Below are 20,755 nucleotides of genomic sequence, written 5' to 3'. Positions count from 1 at the left end.
TCTGTTTCACATAGATACCAGATTTAAGTGCAGAATCACAACTGTGCTGTGCGAAAGTCACATTTTTATGTTTTCATAAGACATTTTGGTAATATTTCTTAAAGATTTTTTTGAAGTTTTTTTTTTGTTTGTTGTTTTTTTCTCATTTTGTTTTTTGAGGTCTGACCAGCGATTCTCAGAGGGATTAATATCTAGGAAGTTCAGAACTTTGACCCACTTTTTGTTCTGAAGTTATCTTTTTGATACTCTTCTTTCAGCAGCAATATTCCCAGCAGCAACTTCTTGCATATTAGGCCAATTTAATCCAAAATGTTGACACCTTGTCTGCGTTGATGAAGATTAGGAAACTGTTTGCTTGGCTCCAATTCACCTATTTTCTGAATATATTCTAGCGAATAATTAATTGACAACTTGCGGGACCCAAACACTGTGTATGAATTGATAAAATGTATGTACTTTCCTCTACACTTCACAGCAGTATTTGTTAAGGGTACACCAATTTATCGTCCCAGCCAATTTTCAGGATTGATTTCCATAATTTTGGGAGATCGATGATCGGCCGATCCTTGCATGTGAAGCCAATATTATCCCTCAATCTTATCCACATCAGCAAATTTTGTTTTGCATTTGGCCAACACTTCAGACACTCAAAAGTTACATCTCCTTAATTCATGAAACTAAAGTTGCAGAATGTCTGAGTCGGTATTCGTTGTGGTAATCATGTTGTGTTGTCTTCTTGCTTGCTGAGTTTTGCTCCACCTGATCTGATGTGTTGCAGATATTTGAAGACATATTCCAGCTGTCTCTGTTTTGAAGTGTCTCTGCTGAGAGCTGGCTCAGTCCTCCGTTTTTCCTCCAGCTCTCCTGCTGTTTCTCCAATCCCTTCATGCTCCTCAGTCCGCACGCATCCTCCTCTTCACTCTTCTTCCTTTCAGACTCTTCATACTCGCATATCTTCCTCTCTGAAGAGTCCAGTGTTTACATAATGAACTTAATTTCCACTGAGAGGTCGTCTTTACCCCCCAACCCCCCATTCTCTCTCACATTTTGTCATGACTTCCTCCAGTCTTTCTCTGCTCTCTCTGTCCTCCCTTCAATCTGACTCATTCTTTTAGGTCTATTTTTATCTCTCCCTCTCTCCATGAGCCTCTCTCTCCCCAGTTCCCTGTGCGATCAGTGCTCCGGTGATGAACGTTATGATTGGGTTTAGGCACAGGCAATCGTGGGAAAAGTGAGCGCAGAGCCGAGGATTTAGGTTTTCTTCATCTCTATCCTTGTTTTTTTTTCTTCTCCTGGGGGCTTTCCTTGCTCCTGACCAGCGCTCCTCTCTCTCTGGTTAGATTTATCGTGTCATCATTTATCTGTCGTAATGGATATATGACTATCAGCTTCTTCTGTGTGTGCATGTGTGCACTATAGTAAAGGTGAGCACAATGAGCGGTTTGAGTGTTTGTTACTGCGAAATGTTTGCATAAATATGTCAGAGGACTGATTTTCTTTCCTAGAAATCATTTCAATATATATTCTCTCTAGAGCATAAAAAATTGTAGAAGAAAAATAGAAAAATTTGCTAGAGAGTTATGGCATAACATAAAGTAACAGCATGAGATTATATTTTCTACAGGATATTCCTTTGAATTTAGCTAGTAAAGTTAATCACTGGACCTCGTTTCTTTCTGCACAGCCTGCAGCTCCCTGGTGGAGCTTGAAAAGCAGATTTTCACTTCATAAATCCCATTTTGGTGATAATCTATGCATTATCTTAAAGCAGCAGTGCAAGCAAAGCAGCAAATCTACGAGTGGTAAAAAGTTGTTCTCATACAGTCATGTGACACAATATTTATGGCAAAAGTCCATTTTCATAACTTCTGGAGTTCTTTTTTCATTATGATTCAATGTTTTATTTTGAATTATGAAGAGAGGATTTACATTTTTCTGGTATGCATTAGTTTTTCAAAGAAATGAGTCCATCCTTTATTGGAGTTAAGAAGGAAAACAACACCAAGGCATAGCTAATTAAATAAAATGATCATCATTAGTGTGAGCACTGCAATAAAAGCTTTGGTGTTTTGCTGCTCTAAACCCTAATAGTGTGTAGAGTCATTTTCAAACTATTGGAAGTTCTTGGTTGTACTAGAAGAATGATTATTCATATGTGGAAAACGTTTTCATTGATTCTTAGGAATGTCCCAGCTTATTAACAACAAAATAACCAAAAGCTTCATCCACACTCCACACGGCTCAGTTAGCATGTAAAATTGTAACGGTAAAGACTAAAAAGTGAAGAAGTGTAGTCTGTTTCCATCTTCTCTCTAAAAGGAATGTGGCAAAACAACTTACAGTTTGCGAACTTGCATCTGAAAGAACTACAAAATTTCTGGAATTATGTCCTGGGTTCAAGTAGAGATGTTTTGACATAATTCACAGTACAATGCTTAAAAAGATCTAACAGCATATCAGCTCAAACACCTGATGCCAGCTGTCAGGCATGGTGATAGAAATAAGGATTTAGGATGGTGGCATAACCACAGAATCTCAGCGTCCCGCAGTCATTGAGAAGATCATGAAATCTTCTGAATACCAAAATATTCTAAATTTAAATGTGAGACCGAACAGGACAGAAATCCCAAACAGGAAATGTACGATAGAAAGGCTGAAAAAGACCCAACCTGATTGAAATCTGGTGGAAGGAACTCAAATGATCTAAGCAGAAACAAATGTTTGCAAACCAAATTTCTTTAGAAATGTGAGAGACTGATAAACTCAAAACAACTATGAAGATGTTTCTGATAAAGTTGATTATACAAGCTGTTTTACAAGCTGTTTAATCATAACTGCAATCTCAAGATTGCAGCTATTATTGTTTTTGAAACACAAAGCAGCCATGTTGCATTTTATTGCCAGGGTTGGAGAGAAACGTCACACTTTGCACGTCAAAGTTTTGACTTCAGGAAACCTTTTAAAGTGATTTTATCCAAACCGGGGCTAAAAAAAATTATCACGTTAGAATAGAAATGGGATACAGCTGAAGAACTCTTCTTAAAAAAATGCATTTTAAAGTCTGATTAAGAATTCGTTAAAGCCTGTTTATTATTAAATTATTTTTACATTTCTCTCCAAAAAAAAAAAGAAAAACTCTGATGGTGTAGATACTAAATAAGAAATTCAAGTCAATTAAGTTTATTTATATCTTGTCATCTCAAGGCAAATAATTCATTGTGTTAGGCGTATTTATAGTTTTTTTATCTCAATCTCTCAATGCAGTTTAAGATTATAATACATAAATTATTCAAACGGGTTTAAATTAAGTATGATTCTAGTTTCGTCTGCACTTATCCTATGCTATATTGCATGATAGTCAATTAAAATTTTATTTGTTATATGTTTTATTTTCAAGATAAAGAGAACTTCTGCAACTTTAATATTAATAAGTGTTACTGAATTGAATTTAATATGAATGTAAAATAACATGAAAGTATGTTTGAATCTGAAGAGTTGTTACATTATCAGCCTCATTCACATCCCATCGAGTTTGAAATGCAGAAAAATGTAAATGTTGTATTTGGTTTAAAAGAAATATCTGCATGTGCTACCTCCAGTCCTAATGGATTATTTGGAAAATTATGAGCTGGTTTCCATCTATCAACTGGTTCCGTGGTTTTTGATTCAATAGCAGTAAGATAAAAAGAATGAAATGTGTTTTTAATGTTAGAATTAACATATAGATGCTGACATGAAGGGTTCCTATTGCCGAACCGTGATGAAATGACCTCCTCCCCTTCTTCCCGCTCCGCTTTCACATCTGACTGACTATCTGTCTCCCAGGACCCGTTTGATGCAGAGCTTCAAAGAGTCCCACTCCCATGAGTCCCTGCTGTCTCCCAGCAGCGCTGCCGAGGCGCTGGACCTCACACTGGACGAGGACGCCATCATCAAACCTGTCCACTCCAGCATCCTGGGACAGGAGTACTGTTTTGAGGTGAGAGCTGAGCTGCATGATGGTCGAGCAACGGCACACTCCCGCTTTTAGTGCAGAGAAACAGAAGCTGACAAAAACAAAATAAAAGTCTGATGATCAAGGTTATAAAATTTGCATTGGTTTTGTAAAGTTCTCCATCACTTTTTATTAGTGGAAACTGATCAAAATCGAGGTTGAGACATTGTTTTGGCGCCTTAGTTGCTGTCTCCATAGTGACTGATGGCTGTGGTACCATTGGCTATAACCTCAGGTGACAACGGCGTCAGGAACCAAGTGCTTTGCGTGTCGCTCAGCCGCAGAGAGAGACAAATGGATCGAGAACCTGCAGAGAGCTGTCAAGCCCAACAAGGTGAGGGGAGAGAAAGGGATGCGGATGATCCCTGTGTCTGTGTGTCTCTCTCTCTCCTCCCCGTCTCCTGTTGTTGTTTGTTTTCCAATAAGAGCGCACCGCTTCATTTCTCTGTGTGAACTTCATCCCCATGTCTGTGTGTGTCTGTGTCGAGCAATTTAGTGGCGTCTGCAAGCGAAGTGTTAAAGCCTCACGGGGGTAATGTTTCAGGGCGGAGGGTCCCGGTTGCTGTTTTTGAAAAACCACTAATCTGGTAATGTGATTTGGGTAAATTGTGCGCAGCAGGTCGATGTGCACCAGCTCAGCATGTCTGTGAAAGCTGATGCTCGCTGATACCGAGCAGCTGAGAGGAGAGGAGCGAAAACAAGCCAACATGACTGATTCCAGGAGTTTCTCACGGCTCTGTGGGCCTCATGAATGAACCGGCGCAGTCGAAAGCTTTCCTGATTGGGATCTTCACCTGGGTGTGTGGCATTTAAGCTTCTTGAACATTTAAAAAATTGATTGCACAGCACTGCAAACATATTAACCAGTAATTTGTAATTTTGATCTAGCAAATATCTCAGTACACTTGAAATAAGACAAAACTAACTTACAAGTAACTTTTCAGCAAGATTTGGGAACTTGTTTTAAGTCAGCTGATTATTTCACTGGGGAAACTGTCTTGTTGTGAAATAATCTAATTACTACTTTTTAATCAATATCAAGGAGTTATTGCCCCTAAACAAGCTCTTCTATCTTGCTGAAAAGTTACCTGTTAGTTAGTTTTGTCTTATTTCAAGTATACTAAGATATTTGTACTGAAAACTAGAGCACAAAAATACTTGGAAAGTTTTGTGTTTTTGCAGCGCAAAGCTTTTGTTCAACACAAGTTACAGAGGAATGTTGACCCAGCAGACCAGCCTAGTGTTCAACGAGGAAATGACAGACTGATGTTGAAAACTCGGATGTTGTTTGCATTATCCAAAAGCTCAACTCTTATTATGTTATTTTTTGTAGTATTTTATATTTCCCAAATAGATATATGATTGCTCTTGGAGATTTGAAACATGTAATGAACTGAAATGTTCAAGTTTTGAGTCTCTATTTTCTTCATAATTTCCTTCTAGCTGGACTTAAATATTTTTTAATGGCCCTAATCAGTAGTCTGTAAAAAATATTCTTTGGACTTTGGTTGCTTTTTTGTCCTGCCGAATTAGCCATGTTTACTCACAGCAAATTTTGTTTTGTTTTGTTTGTTTTTTGGGGGGGGGGGGGGGGTAACTAAAAACTTTTTGGAGTATTTTTCTAAGTTGTGCTTATTACTTTTACTGGAGTCATTTTCTTACGAAGTAATTTTACTGTTACTTAATAGTAAAATTACTGGATACTCTACCTACTGTGAGTAACTTCACTGAATGAAGAACATCTTGTTTTAAGGAAAATAATTACCAGACACAGACATACACCTGGAGTTTTTATTCAAGTTTTATTTGAAAGAAAATTATTTTTATTTTTTTTCTTTATTTTGCCTGATTTAGTTGTTTTATAATTATGTTATTTATTTTGGTCCTTAAAATAACAAAATTTCCACATAACTTTATATTGTGTTCTATCTGATGATGTAATTTTAAAATCTTAAATGATAGATGTTTTTATTAGTTACAGTAGCTGAATAGCCTTTTATCAAATACATGTTTACTCTTGCTTTAGTCATTTCCTGGATAGCTACATTTTACTTTTACTTGCGTAAAAGCAAGTGGAAGTTGTGCTACTCTTACTGGTTATGATCCATGAAGGCGTAGGTTGTTATGTCTGGAAGCTTACGGATGTCTTATTTTTGAGTAATAGCTGCATCATTAAATGCAGAGGATGCAGTTAGCTTAGATCAAGCTGATTGAGTGGAAATGTAAAGCTCACACTTGAATACAAAATTTGAGCAGCAGAGGTTAGCATGGCTTAGCACTGACCAGCAGAAAGCAGCTACACTGCCACATTTCCTGCTGACGTTCAGTGAGTTTTGTATTACAGGTTGGATTATTTAGCATCCATTTGGATTGTGGAAAGAAGATGAAGTATCTGGAGAGAATTCATGCTAAATGTTGAGAACATGCAAACTCCATGTGAAAAAACCTCACAACCTTTTTCCTGCAAGCCATCAGTGCTGCCAACTGTTCCACTATTAAGTTAAACTATCTGTTTATTTAGCAGAAACAGAAATTACACCTGCTGTGTTTTTGTTTTTGACTGATTCCGCAGCAAAGCCAAATGAACTTAATGCTGTGTGTAGTGGAAAATTTCTACAAGTTAACATCTGCTGATCATGTTATATTAAATGCTTGTGAACTCTCACCAAAAGAACTATTTGGGTTACATGTACAAGGTTGGAAGTTGTTTTCTACAGCTGCATCAGAACCAGACTTTCTCGCCCCTTGTTTTGAATCCCTTATCCTTGGTATAAAACTCAAGAGTTGTCTCTGCCTGGCACAGCTTTTCACTTGGCCTTCTTCATTATTGATTGTCCTACAAGCTCTCTGTATTGTGCACAATATATGAATAAACCTGATTGAGTGATTTCATATGACAGTGTTTGGTAAAATAGTTTTTTCCACAACACGTGCAATTGATGAAGTTGTGACTTTGGACATCCTGGTGCTGTGACACATCTTAGATAAAGCTCAAAACAATTATTAAATAGAAAGTGGCACTATCCACAGGTAATTAGAGGAGGTGGTTGTCATGAAGACTGGACGCACTCACATAAAATGATTAAACAGCCATTTGCAGAACTCTGACGACAAGATTTTTCTCTGCTAAAAATAGTGAAAAACATTTTGTTGGAGTCCAATAGAAAGGAAAAATGCACTTCTCTCTTAAATCAGGATTTTACTGATCTCAGGATGACAGGGCAGAGAATGGATGAGTGATTTCCTCTGTAGTATAGTTTATTTTCATTGTAATATTTTAAATTGAATTGTATGTGTTTTATGCATCATGCAGCCAAGAAGTGCACTATTAGCTGTTTTTTGTTTGTTTTTGGAGGTTTTTTGTGCTTCTAAAAGATGTGATTTTTGTGCTTTGATTCTGAGCTTTGTTAAAAACTCAGATGAATCTCAGCTGAGTTACAGAAACATCAGCAAACCTGTTGTGTCCTGATTGTTGCTCAGCTGACATGCTGCTCTGTGTTTCTCTTCATATGGAGCTGGTTGCTGTGATCTGATTCTTCAGGATGGATTTTTATTACCAGGTGTGGTCGGGCTGGACCAGCTGGGGCAAATTTAATTCTGAATCTCAGCAGGATTTACGAACATAAAACCACCTGCTGCTCCAGAGTCAAATATCTAATCTTTTAACATTTTATGAAAGAAACTGATTAATCTGAATCAATTATTAATTGATTATTTCTTGAACTAAACACATCATCTGTTCATGTGAATCTTTAGGCATCTTATTGCCAGCAGTCTGTCACAAAAGTCAAGTTGTTTCAATTTCTTGCATTGAATTTGTGAAAACCTCAAAGATAACACAGTCTAACAGAGAGGAAACAAGATTTTAGCTCCAGCAAGGTGACCTCCAGAGAAATCTCGGCTGAAAACTGACAGCAGGGTTATGCATCTTATGGCAGGACTTTTTTTCAGTTGTTTGTCTGCATGTGGTGAGGGAGAAATCAGCCAAAGTCCAAAGAAAACCTGAAAAGAATGTAGCAAAACTTGATCATGACCACTTTGAAGAGATTACAACAAAGTCTTTGAAACAAAATGTTTTTTTTACATGGAATTGGAGTGGTGTAAAACTTTTTTATAATTCTGTAGAATATACAAAAATAGTGAAAAAACAGTGTTTTCTGCTGAAGAAATAAATTAGTTTGATGCAAGCTGATTTGGTGGATTAAACGATATTACTGAGTCTTTTTGTTTTCTGAGAATAAGGGATCCTGATGTTTCCTTTCAGTTTGACCTTGTTACAGTAATTTAAATACTCTAATGTGACTTCAGACTCTGAAGAACAATTGTGATTCTTACTTTATCCCCCTTAATCAGGAGGTGTCAGTTCTAATCCTAAAATCTTCAAAGTGTGCACCTCAATAGCTGCTAAACTGGATCAAAATGACATCAAATCAAAGCAAAATACTCAATCATTGTTCTGAACACAAACTGCATATTTTTGCAGCTCTGACGTGAAGTGCTCCCCGTGCAGTGAGATCATATTTTCATCCTCACATCTTTAATTTAACTATTCTCAGCATCAAGTAATAGCAATAATTTCCCTGCGGATCTGATAGTTGTGCGAAATCGTCCTGTGCTGACTCCTGTCGGTTGTTAAAAGTGAGCAGACACGTGAGACATGCGGCTTCGATAGCGTCCAGGGACTGGAGACAAATTAAAGCTGTCTGAGATGAAACATCACGCGAGCTGGATGTTCTCCGTCCAGATGCTCGGGCCGCAGGGGGCCTGGCTGAGTCACGGCACTCTGAGGATCCCTAACGGATGTTTTCCCAGATAAATCTCTCCCCGCCTACGCCTGAACATTAGGAGTCGTGTATCTCAGACCAGACGTACCAGCAGAGCGAAGGATTGCCATTATTCTTTTTAGCGTACCTGACTTTGATTCACTTTGGAAGTCTTTTTTTCTTTTAAGCAGCCATGTTTTAGTAGTCAAATCTGAGATATAAAAGAAAGACGGAAGCCATGTGACGATTTCAAGGCTGAGAACCCGCTCCCATACTGGTTTCTCTGTTCTGGCAAAGTGAGACACCAGATGCCCAAAAACATTCAAAGTCACGGGTTTGGAAATAATGATGCCTCTCGTTTGACACCAGAGATAAAAGAGGACAAAACCCGGTGGTTGTGAAGATCGTGGCATGTGTTGGGTTTAAAATGAGATGCTGAATAGTATGAGGCTAACGACAGTGATTCAGCAACCAGCAGGCCCCTCTCTCCTGCAGCAGGAGTTGTCAAATATAAAACACGCTTTGTGATCATGATAAGAACTCACCACGGAAGCATAATTACCATTGTTTGTGTCTTTGTTGCACAGATGAAATGCAGGATTTTATTTTTTTATTTTTCGTCATTTGTCTTTTGTGTGTCTATCATGCAGTTTAATGCCTCTGTGTGATGAATTTAAAGCTGCTTTTCAACTTCAAGACAAATCAGTCATGTCTCTCCTCTGCAGGATGACCTGCTGCTGCCCATTATTCACCCTCTCCGTCTCCTCTTCTCTGTCCTTGACGTATTTTGTTGCATTTTTGTATCTTTCTCCCGACATTGTATCGACAGAACTGCAAAGATTTTTTTAAAGCCTATTATTAAGTGATGTAAACTGCGTTTGAGCTGGTTTCATCTTCATGCAGGACAATAGCCGGAGGGTGGACAATGTGCTGAAACTGTGGATAATTGAAGCCCGCGAGCTCCCGGCTAAGAAGCGCTACTACTGCGAGCTGTGCCTGGACGACATGCTGTACGCCCGCACCACCAGCAAGCCCCGCACCGACACCGTCTTCTGGGGAGAGCACTTTGAGTTCAACAACCTGCCGGCCGTCCGCAACCTTCGCCTTCATCTGTACAAAGAGACGGACAAGAAGAGACGGAAGGTGACCGACCAATCCTAGCAGGGTGGAGGAGAATTTAGTTTGCAAACTAAATATTTTTACTAATTTTACAAAAAAAAAATTATAATGGATTTATGTCTCTTTAATAAAGTTAATAATAATTTAAATACACATTAAATATTTAGTTAGATGTTTAACTTTACACTAAATATTGTTCTCCAAACTAAATATTTAGTTTGCAAGCTCTAAATAAAGTTAGCAAGCTAAATATTTAAATTCAAAGCAAATGTTCAGTTAAACTAAAATGCTAACTAAATATTTAGCTTCAATGCAAATAATTTGTTCCAAACTAAATATTTAGTCTGAAGCTAAGCCTGCTTATCAAATCTTCAGTTTCTGAACTAAATATTTGATTTGCTAGCTAAATATTTGTCTTGAAAATATTTTGAAACTAGATATTTATCTTTAAATATTTATCAGTCAGCAATTATGGCATCCATATTTGGTGATTAAATATGTAGACAGCAAGCTAAACTAAATAATCGCCTTGCAAAATAAATATTTGGCTTCAAACTAAATATTTAGTTTAAATCAGCAAACTGATTTAACCAATTTGTTGCTAAATATTTAGCTTCAATATAAATATTTATTTGGAAACTAAATATTATGTATTTACTTCCAATGTTTAATACTTAGTTTGATGCTAAGTGTTTAATTTGTGAACTAAATATTTATAAATTAATATAAATTGGGCTAAATAACCCAAATTATTGCTGTTATTTATTTACTGTGTAACTTCACAAACTGCATCACAAACAGAACTACTTTTATACACTAGACAGCAAAATGCAAAAGTAAAAATCCCAGTCAGTTTTGGGAGTTTGCAAACATCCTGAGAGATTTTGTAGTTATAACCATAAGTTACAATCACAATTCTTTTCCAGTTTGGTGTTTATTTTTTCCCTTCATCTCTACGAATACAGTTTACATGCTTATGAGTATCTTTTCTGTGTATCTTGAAGGAAAAGAGCACATACTTAGGATTGGTCAGCATCCCCATCTCGAGCATCACCGGGCGGCAGTTTGTGGAGCAATGGTACCCAGTCATCCAGCCGAGCGTTCTCACAAAGGGAGCCGGCGTCGGAGGAGGGAAAATTATCAACGCGTCGCTTCGCCTCAAATCCCGCTTCCAAACCATGAACATCCTGCCCATGGAGCTGTACAAAGAGTTCGCCGAGTACGTCACCAACAACTACCGCACCCTGTGCGCCGTGCTGGAGCCCGTGCTGAGCGTGAAGAGTAAAGAGGAAGTGGCCTGTGCTTTGGTGCATATCCTGCAAAGCACGGGGAAGGCGAAGGTAAGGGCCACCGCTGTTTGCAGAAAGCTCAGAATCAGATTGAGGAGCAACGGTTGACTGCAGTCCTCTTGTGTCTGCAGGACTTCCTGTCTGACATGGCCATGTGTGAGGTAGACAGATTTATCGACCGAGAACACCTTATATTCAGAGAGAACACTCTGGCCACCAAAGCCATAGAAGAGTACCTCAAACTGATCGGACATAAGTACCTCAAGGATGCCATCGGTGAGTCGACCCAGCCGTATCTTTCATTTTCCAAATCATAACTGAAAAATAATCTTTCAATACTCTTTGCTCAGATCAGCTAAAACTTGTTTCTTGGCTTAATTTTTATAGCCATAAAAATAAAAACCATAGGAAATATCTGTCAGCACTACTGAGGGGAAATGAATCATTTTTAGTCTGAACATAATAGTATAAAATGACTTTTTTTCTGTCTTTCAAGTCATATTCAGGATTATACAAATTTTATTCATATTTTGGACATTGCAAACAAAACTTACTTTTTACCTACCTACCTAAGATAAAAAAATTTTATTAGTCTTGATGAACAATAACTTTCTTTATGTAAAGAGGAAACATTCAGTAATAAGAAAAACAATAAATTTAATCAGCAAAAGTAAAAAATAATTCCTAAATATATGAAGGAATTATTCATATATTCAAAATTTCAAAATAAAGTAAAAAATGTGAGGAAGATTTTTGAGAAGTTTCTCCTTTTTAGTTCTGATAACCAGAAACCTTCACTATTTGTCTAACACATTTGATGTTGTTTGATAACATGAAGCAGGTATGAGAAGATGGAAAAAGGTAAGCTATGTTCACAAAGCAGGTCTTCCAAATTTTTTGTTGAAATCTGAATTTTTTATTTATTTTTTGCATGGTCTTTTGTATTACTAATTAGACTTTTGAGTGAACGGTTTACATCCCCAAAGCAACCCGCATTCACAGAAGTAGTATTTTGTCATCCAGAGTGCCGTAAAAAAGTCGGACATAGGCAAAAAAAACAAAAACGCAGATTTGGGTCACATTTGCTTGCTGTGTGAACACAGCCTAAATTTTTCAGAATCATGGGAAATGACTAATGAAACAACAGAAGAAGAGCAAATAAATCTAAAAGAACAGAGGTGGAAAATCCAAGTCTTGTTGTTTTTGATGCCAGATCATCCTGACAACAACAAAGCTCTGAACAACCATTTTGTGTCTTCTGTCTTTCTGAATTATTCTGTGATCGTTTTCTAATTTTTAAAGTTAAGCTGTTTAGAGAAAGCTCTGGCATCATGAGCACAATTCTCCTGCTAAACCCTAAATCTGTTCATCTCTCCCAAACATCAGGAGCATAAACTGATTTGATGAGTAAATCTGATTCATGGGAGGGCATCATTTCTGCCTCAGTTGAATCATGTGATACATAATAAGTAGATTTTCCCCAAGCGTGGTTTATGCAAAGAGCTGTGACCTCGGCATTTAACCCATGGATAAACTGGAAAACCACACACGCTCAACCCAACGGGTAATAAACCAGGAACAGCTGAAGCGCTCGGGGAACATTGAGTTGCCCATTGAGTAAAAAAACAAATTTACATCTACATGTTTAATATAAAGCTTAATACACATGTTAGCCAAACTCATATGTAAGACCTAAATCAGTTTCACTTTGTGCCTAATGGTGCACTGTGTCTGTTTAGTGTCAAGCATAACCTTGACACTAACATTTTTACAGTTCTTAGCTGGTAGGTGGTGCTTTTATTTTCAGCATTAAAGAGTATTTACTATTCAGCATTAAAGTTAAAATAGTTGATCAATACTTCTTGAAACAGAAAAGAAAAACAAGCATTTTACGTTTTGCAAAGGGTTGGGTTGCAGAAATGTTTGATTTCTGATTTATTTTCTGTAACACTTGAGCATTGGTTGATGCTGTTATTTAAAATAATAACTCTGGACTTGTTACAAATTAAATGTCATCTGCAGGGGAGTTCATAAGGGCCTTGTATGAGTCAGAGGAAAATTGCGAAGTGGACCCTATGAGAATACCACCCTCTGTGTTACCAGACCACCAAGCCAATCTTCGAATGTGCTGCGAACTGGCTCTCTGCAAAATCGTTAATTCCCATTGGTAAGCTCCTAATTACTGCAGAAATAAACAAAGTTATTTAAAAAGGTTGATGGGCCTGCAGATTTACTTTCTCCTAGCGAGCCGAAGAAGCAGCCATGATGTTGCTGTTTGATACTGAGATGCATGTTTTGTCCTCACAGTGTTTTCCCCCGAGAGCTAAAGGAGGTTTTTGCGTCCTGGAGAGTGCGTTGTGCCGAGAGGGGTCGGGAAGACATCGCTGACCGCCTCATCAGCGGATCGCTCTTCCTGCGCTTCCTCTGTCCCGCCATCATGTCCCCGTCACTTTTCAATCTCACCCAGGAGTATCCCGACGAGCAGACGTCACGCACGCTCACTCTTATCGCTAAAGTAGTGCAAAACCTCGCAAACTTCTCCAAGTCAGTACTACTTCATTTTTTAGAGAAAACGTGAACTTGTAACTACCTAAATCTTATCATAGATATGATCTTATATGTAATAGATACACACCTATACACTTATAATGAATAATTAGGAAATTATATTTTTATAGCTGATGTTTGGCCTTGGAAAAAACAACCCTGAGTTCGGACTAGGCTTGTCACAATAACACATTTTGCTACAATAAATTGTCCCAGTAATTATTGCGATAAACATTAACATTGTCATTTTGGAGAACATTTTCACGTAATAAATTGATAATGATGTATTAATCGAAGTTCAGCCTCTCAAAGACCAATAAACTTTTAATCAAAGAACACACCGCAACTGGAAGAAATTTTAATTATCCAAAATAAAACACAACAACCAAAACCATTAAATAAAATGGAAATAAAAACCACACACAAGCAAAGCCATAAAAAAATGGATTAAGAATATAACTTATGGTTATAACTACAAAATCTCTTTGTAAACAAAATTGCCCTTCAAATAATATTAATCATCAGAATGGAAATTATTGAGCTCATTTTAATTTATCATGCGATTAACTGCTTACTGCGACATGCTAAAGCAAGGTGAGTCCTGACTTAGAATTGAACAAACTAAATTTATTTTGTATAATTATTATTTGCTGTGGTAAGTTAGCCCACTTTTAATTAAGTTAAATTATTTCACCTAATATTGAGTATAAACCCATACTTGAATTCTCATGTGAAATTTCAGTACCACAATACAGAAGAATTCAGAAGATTACATTCAAGAAATTATGACACAAAGAAAAAGAACCTAAAATCCCGTTTTACATCATTTATTCATTAAATCTGATTTCACTCCTCCTTCTTCTCTGGTTTCTGTTTCTGCGCCTCCTGCAGGTTTGGCAATAAGGAGGAGTACATGTGTTTCATGAATGAGTTTTTAGAGATGGAGTGGGGCTCCATGCAGCAGTTCCTGTACGAGATCTCCAACCTGGACAGCGTCAGCAACGCAGGCGGCTTTGAGGGATACATCGATCTGGGCAGGGAGCTGTCTATCCTGCACAGCCTCCTGTGGGAGGTTATGGCTCAGCTCAGCAAGGTGAAACTTTACCAATGTAAACGGAAGTTAAACGCTTAATATCTCAAACAACAAGCTCTTACATTTTCAGAGCAGGGTTGTATTCCTTTGTAGTATTTGCGCTCAAAGCGTCTGCTGTCTTTCAAATACAATCTGGAGTTTTTTTATAATCTATTCAGGCAGCTAAAAAAGTCTTACTGGAACACAAAAATATACATTTATGCAAAATTAAATACCTCAGACCTGACATATGTGATTGAATATTAACTATTCAAGGAAAAATATGAATCCTATTTAGTTTATATGCAGACGACACAGACTGACTCACAGGAAAGGGGGAAGGAGAGGAGGGAAGACATGCGGCAAATGTCGCCGGGTCCAGGAGTCAAACCCGCGATGAGGACTGAAGACCTCCAAACATGGGTCGCGCTATCCCCTACGCCACCACGGCACGCCCAGACTCACTCTTTTTAATAAACAATTGTTTGCAGTAGAAGTTAATTAGGGAATTATGTTATTCCTACATTGTTTTTTGTGTGGTTAGTTAATAAAAAGACTTTTATTTGCCTAATGTCTTTGTCCTGTATCTTACCAAAACCATAATAAACAAGCTGAAACTGAATCACCAGATTATTTAAATATTGGTTTTGGCGATACCAATATTTACTTGATAAACTTCCCATTTTTGCCTTGTGCTAACAACACAACCACCCCTAACTTTAGCCTCAAAACGTGGATAAGTGGATTTCTGTCCCACATCATTACTTTCAACTTGAGGTGGTTTGTTTCATTTTTTGTATTTTTTCAACACTACAACATAAAAGTACAAAGAAAATGTTTGTTTCTCCATATGACTTGGTTGATTTATTTTAGAAATTAATAAGCCACAGCTTTTTAGAAAAGCTTCTTTGACTTTCTGAAGTTTTATTTCACAGGATGCCATCATCAAGCTGGGCCCTTTGCCCCGCCTCTTGAATGACATCAGCATGGCGTTGCGTAACCCTCACCTCCAGAGGCAGCCGAGCCACCAGACGGACCGGGTGCAGGACAGACAGTCGGACAGGCTGCTGTCTCGACCAAGCTTTAACCGAGGAATCTCGTCAGAGTTCCAGAATCTCATGATGAGGGATTTAAACAGGTAGGAACATTAATGCAGGACTGTCCATCATTATTTATGAAGACTCGAGGAAATCAAAACTTTGGTCAGCTTTAGAAGTAGAAGACGTTTTATTTATATAGCACTTTTTCAGCAACAAGGGAGTTTAAAGTGCTTTACATAAATTAGGAGGAAATACAAAAACAACAATGCAAGCAAAATATAAGAAAAAAGAGAAACTATGCTTTAAAATGTTCTAGTTGTTTCAGTCACTTTCAGGAGGATAAGTAATTTCAATGATCCTCAAACAGTCTATAAAGGAGCATAATGTTTATGATTTGATGTTACATTATGTTGCTTATTTTTACAGGTTCTATGCTTTTATGGAAAGATTTTGCAGTAAATTGGACCTTGGCTGCTTTTTTCTTTATCAGATAAATGTTCAGGACAGATCAGAACCAGTAACTCTACAGGAAGTGGCCATTTTCTCCATCAGTCTAAAGTTCATTTGGTGACACTAAACTGATTCCATATTTTTTTCCAGGTGTTGAATGAATATTTCCTGCACACTATTAAATACAAATTTGGCTTTACTCCCTCTTGTTGTCCAGCTCCATAGACATCACTCGTTTGCCTTCCCCTACTTCCACCGGAGTGGTCATGCCATCCCGTGCCCAGCTGAGCTTTCAGGACCGCGATCACCCTCATCGAGCCTCCAAAGACATGTTCTACGTTTCGCGGCCCCCCCTGGCCCGCTCCAGCCCGGCGTACTGCACGAGCAGCTCGGACATCACGGAACCAGACGCTAAGGTGAGTCCGGTCACGCTGAACCAGGGGAATCATCATCCCATCCGCTAGTTTCTCTCTCTGGTTAGTGAGGTTAGTATGACATGCATGTTAGTCATACTTGACAGAGTCTGCCATCGTGTTACTGAGGCTCTAGTTTATCATGACATTTGCTTTTTTCCCACTGATTCACCATGCAACTCATCCTAGCGGTATTTCCTGGGAAATACTTTCAGGCATTCCGATTCCCTGACAGACCTTGTGGTAAAAACACCCGCACCACCCTCACCCATATCATCCGTGCCCACCTAACATTTATTATCAGGGGGCGCATTAGCCTCTCATATCCCTTACTATTTAGGTTGTCAGTGTAAATAAAAGCGTATCTATGATGGACCTCCAGGATTCCCGAATGAACAGCGTGTCTAACCTGCAGTCGGTGGACATGCTCAACTCCTCCCAGGCCTCCATCGCCGGTATGGGCAGCTTCGGTGGGCTGAGCAGCGGAGGCGGTGGCGGCCTGGGGTCGGGCCTGAGCAGCCAGCTGCGGGCCGGTGGGAGGTTGTCAGCTGGCTCCGGCGGCTCCAGCATGTCAGGCGGCCTCCGGCTGAGCCAGCTGAGCCAGATGGGCACCACCACCGACTCGCTATCCCAGCAGCAGCAACACCAGGCCGCCGCCATGCGCTACCCGCTTTCCTTCCAGAATCCTCTCTTTCATCTGGCGACGGCTGACGGGCCACAACAACAGCTCCATCACCAGCACAGCCGAGCTCAGCCCCCAGCGCCCCTGCTCCTGGCCCCTGACCCCGAGCCCTCTCACCAGGCCTACATCCCACAGTTCGCCCATGGGGGGTTCTCTCGCAGTGAGGATCTGTCCACGCTCAGGACCCGGGATGGTCACCTGGGCCAGCCCAGCATAATCCACTCGCACAGCTACAGTGACGACTACAGCAGGGCTGACTACGGACGCAGGCAAATCTCCATGCATATGCAGGTAAATGTCCTTAAATCAGTATTTTTAGACGTCTGGTGACATTGTGTAATAGTGCTACCAAGGCTGCTGCTAACAATTATTTTAGTAATTCTGTTAAATATTTTTGGCAATCGATTAATCTGACAAAAAATGATCACATTGTGTAGATTTTTCATTTAACTACTTAAGCTTAAATTATATTATCTTAGAAATTATACATTAAAGGGGCAGTATTATAAGAAATTAACTTTTTTGATCTTTACATCATGTTGTAATGTTATTCCCTCATCAAAAACATACCTGGAGTGTTGCCTTGACTTTTTCATGCAGTGCTCAGTTAAATTTGAGTCGTTCAGTGTAAAAACACAAATTATTGTCAAGTATTTTTATTCTGGTTTCTACTGCAAGTATCTTAGTACATTTGAAATAGGACTAAAATAACTTACATGCAACTTTTCAGCACGAAATATGAACTTTTTTATGTCAAAAATTCCTAAATATTGATGAAAACGTACTTGTTGCATTTTCAGATTATTTCACTTATTACATGAAAGAAATAATCTGCCAATGCAACAAGTACTTTTTCATCAACATTAAGGAATTATTTACTTGAAACAAGTTCATATTTCTTGCCGCAAGGTTGCATGTAAGTCAGTTTTGCCTTATTTCAAGTCTACTAAAATTCTTGAACTATAAACTAGAATAAAAATACTTGGCAACAATTTGTGTTTTTGCAGTGTAAATTCAAGTAGGCTATAAAAATATAAAAATAATTTCCGGTGCACTTGTTTTCTTTCCAAGGATAACCTCCAACAGCAACATGAAATGATGGGAATGGCCTCCCAGACTGGAACGTCCCACTCCTCCCTGGCCACCACTCCTCCCTCCACCGTTCAACCTATGCGGCAGAGCTCTGTTGCTCCGCCTCCCAGCCAGCGCGTCAAGTCCCAGACTTCCCACCAGCTATCCGTCAGTGCGGCGGCCGCGCCCGCCGCCTCTGGTAAAAGCCGTCCGCAGAGCGGGAACCTCCTCCAGTCTCCAGAGTCCGGCTACGGCGGCAGGCAGCACGGGCCCCGGCAGCTATCGGTCAAAGACAACACTGCCCCGGGTCTTCCCCACCAGCAGAGCTCTGTCAGGGAAAGCGGGAGTCCACAAGGGACGACCAGTCAGAGCACTCAGCAGTCACCACAGCAGTCTCAACAGCACCTTTTAAAACCCACCATGAGTAAACAGGTAACACCTGCACACTTTCTATGTCTCATCTTCTCCGGGTCATCATGTCTTCTTACAGCTTTCTTTGGAGGACGGCTGTGCATGGTTTATGTATAATAACTTTAGACACTTTGAATAATTTCCTAGTGGTTATGAAAATAATTTACAACCACTTCAGAGCTTATTCTGAATTTAGTAGGTTTTTTTTTTGTATTTTGCTTGAGTTCTGTAAAGTATTTTGAATTCCTTCAGTGTTCACTGCAAAAACACAAATCTTACTATTTATTTTTGGTCTGTTTTATAGTGCAAATATCTTAGTACACTTGAAATAACACAAAACTTACAAGTAACTTTTCAGCAAGATATAGGAGCTAAAAAAATACTTCTAACAACAATGTGAAAACCTCAGCCTAATAATTCCTTAATATAGATGAAAAATTATTAGCTTCACTCGTCAATTATTTCACTTATAGCAAGACATTTTTCCCATGTTACAAGTGAAACAGTCTGCCAGTAGAACTCATACTTTTTATCAATATTAAGGAATTGTTGACTTAATACAAGCTCCTATCTTGCTGAAAAGTTAGTTGCAAGTTTTGTCTTATTTCAAGTGTTGTAAAGTATTTGCACTAGAGCCTAGATAAAAATACTTGTGTTTTTTCGCAGAGATACATGTGAATAGCCTTTCTGTGCCTTCTTGTCCCATAGTAAGCCTTTCTTCTGTCTTCCCAGGGCTCTCAGTCACCTACCACCCTCAATCCCCCGACCCCAGCGAACGAGCGAACAGTGGCCTGGGTCTCCAACATGCCTCACCTGTCGGCCGACATCGAAAGTTCACGAATTGACCGAGAGGATTTCAAGCTCAAGGAGTATTCAAAAAGCATGGATGAGTCGCGCATGGACAGGGTAGGTCATTTTAACACCAGTGGTTCTTTTCCTGAACTAAATTCAGATAATATCAACAGTCAAGAGACACAATATAAACACAATTGAGCTTAAGTTATAGATGTTGTAGACTAATTTAATTCAGAATTAAGAATAACATGTGGCCATAGATCCTCATGTATTACTAAAGAAGGATTTTTCATAGAAGCTGAATGGGTATAATAACACTTTGCATGAATCTGATGTTTTAATAACCTAAAAAACACATTAGAAATCATAAATATCTTTGTTGTAGAGGTCATATGATTAATTTAACAGAAAACAGTGTTCATGATTTGAAAACATATCTTATTTTGTTGATATACAGTTTCAATGAATTGTGATGAATTAATTATATAGAACTCAATTTAAGTTATTAATCAAATCCCACCACTATATTTTTACATTCCATAAACTGTATTTCTACAAAGTCTTGACTCTTGTCACCTTATTTTATATGTTGGTTCCGAAAAGCAAGATTTTATTTCAGCTTTTATTACTTTTCCACTCTGGTTTGGTTTAGTCTGACTGCATACAAGAAACAAACTGCAAAGAAATTTAAGGTGGTTCAAAACTACACAATGTGTTTGCATTTACTTGCACATTTGAGCCCTGTTAACCTCCAAACATGTCAAACTAAGCTGTTTCCTGTCGCTGCCTTAGGTCAAAGAGTACGAGGAGGAAATCAACTCTTTGAAGGAGCGTCTAGTGATGTCTCACAGAAAGCTGGAGGAGTACGAGAGGAGGCTCCTAGTGCAGGAGCAGCAGACCAATAAGATCCTCCTACAGTACCAAAACCGTCTTGAGGACAGCGAGAGGAGACTACGACAACAGCAAGTGGAGAAAGACTCCCAAATTAAAGGAATAATTAACAGGTAACTGGAGGCTGTTTTTGGGATGGAGGGCAAAAGACGGCTCTGTGGTCTTTCATAGGCAGAACAAACATTTTAATGGGGAGCATTTAATGGAAGAAGATCTAA

At 38.7% G+C, this 20,755-nt stretch overlaps 1 protein-coding gene across 14 annotated transcripts in view; it reads left to right on the top strand.

Moving 5' to 3' along the window:
- The window catches only part of syngap1b (synaptic Ras GTPase activating protein 1b), a 182,404-nt gene that overhangs the window by 136,452 nt on the left and 25,197 nt on the right, over positions 1-20,755 (top strand). For 11 of the 14 annotated variants that reach the window (XR_004338777.1, XR_004338778.1, XM_032559177.1 and 8 more), the window contains 14 exons: positions 3,826-3,979; positions 4,230-4,328; positions 9,661-9,900; positions 10,881-11,216; positions 11,297-11,441; positions 13,188-13,332; positions 13,473-13,709; positions 14,604-14,805; positions 15,720-15,922; positions 16,492-16,690; positions 17,070-17,660; positions 18,441-18,872; positions 19,584-19,757; positions 20,439-20,650. Coding sequence is in view for 12 of the 14 variants with exons in the window: in XM_032559177.1 (XP_032415068.1) it covers positions 3,826-3,979; positions 4,230-4,328; positions 9,661-9,900; positions 10,881-11,216; positions 11,297-11,441; positions 13,188-13,332; positions 13,473-13,709; positions 14,604-14,805; positions 15,720-15,922; positions 16,492-16,690; positions 17,070-17,660; positions 18,441-18,872; positions 19,584-19,757; positions 20,439-20,650 (3,369 nt within the window). In the remaining 2 variants the exon portion in view is untranslated. Of the gene's footprint in view, positions 1-1,216; positions 1,425-3,825; positions 3,980-4,229; positions 4,329-9,660; positions 9,901-10,880; positions 11,217-11,296; positions 11,442-13,187; positions 13,333-13,472; positions 13,710-14,603; positions 14,806-15,719; positions 15,923-16,491; positions 16,691-17,069; positions 17,661-18,440; positions 18,873-19,583; positions 19,758-20,438; positions 20,651-20,755 lie in introns of those variants that run through there. The other 3 variants (XM_032559176.1, XM_032559170.1, XM_032559166.1) reach the window with 3 other exon arrangements.

Source organism: Xiphophorus hellerii, chromosome 3 (genome assembly GCF_003331165.1).
Source record: "Xiphophorus hellerii strain 12219 chromosome 3, Xiphophorus_hellerii-4.1, whole genome shotgun sequence".
Classification (NCBI taxonomy): Eukaryota; Metazoa; Chordata; class Actinopteri; order Cyprinodontiformes; family Poeciliidae; genus Xiphophorus; species Xiphophorus hellerii.
The sequence above is the reverse complement of the archived record's forward strand: the minus strand, read 5'-3'. Positions and strand labels throughout refer to the sequence as shown.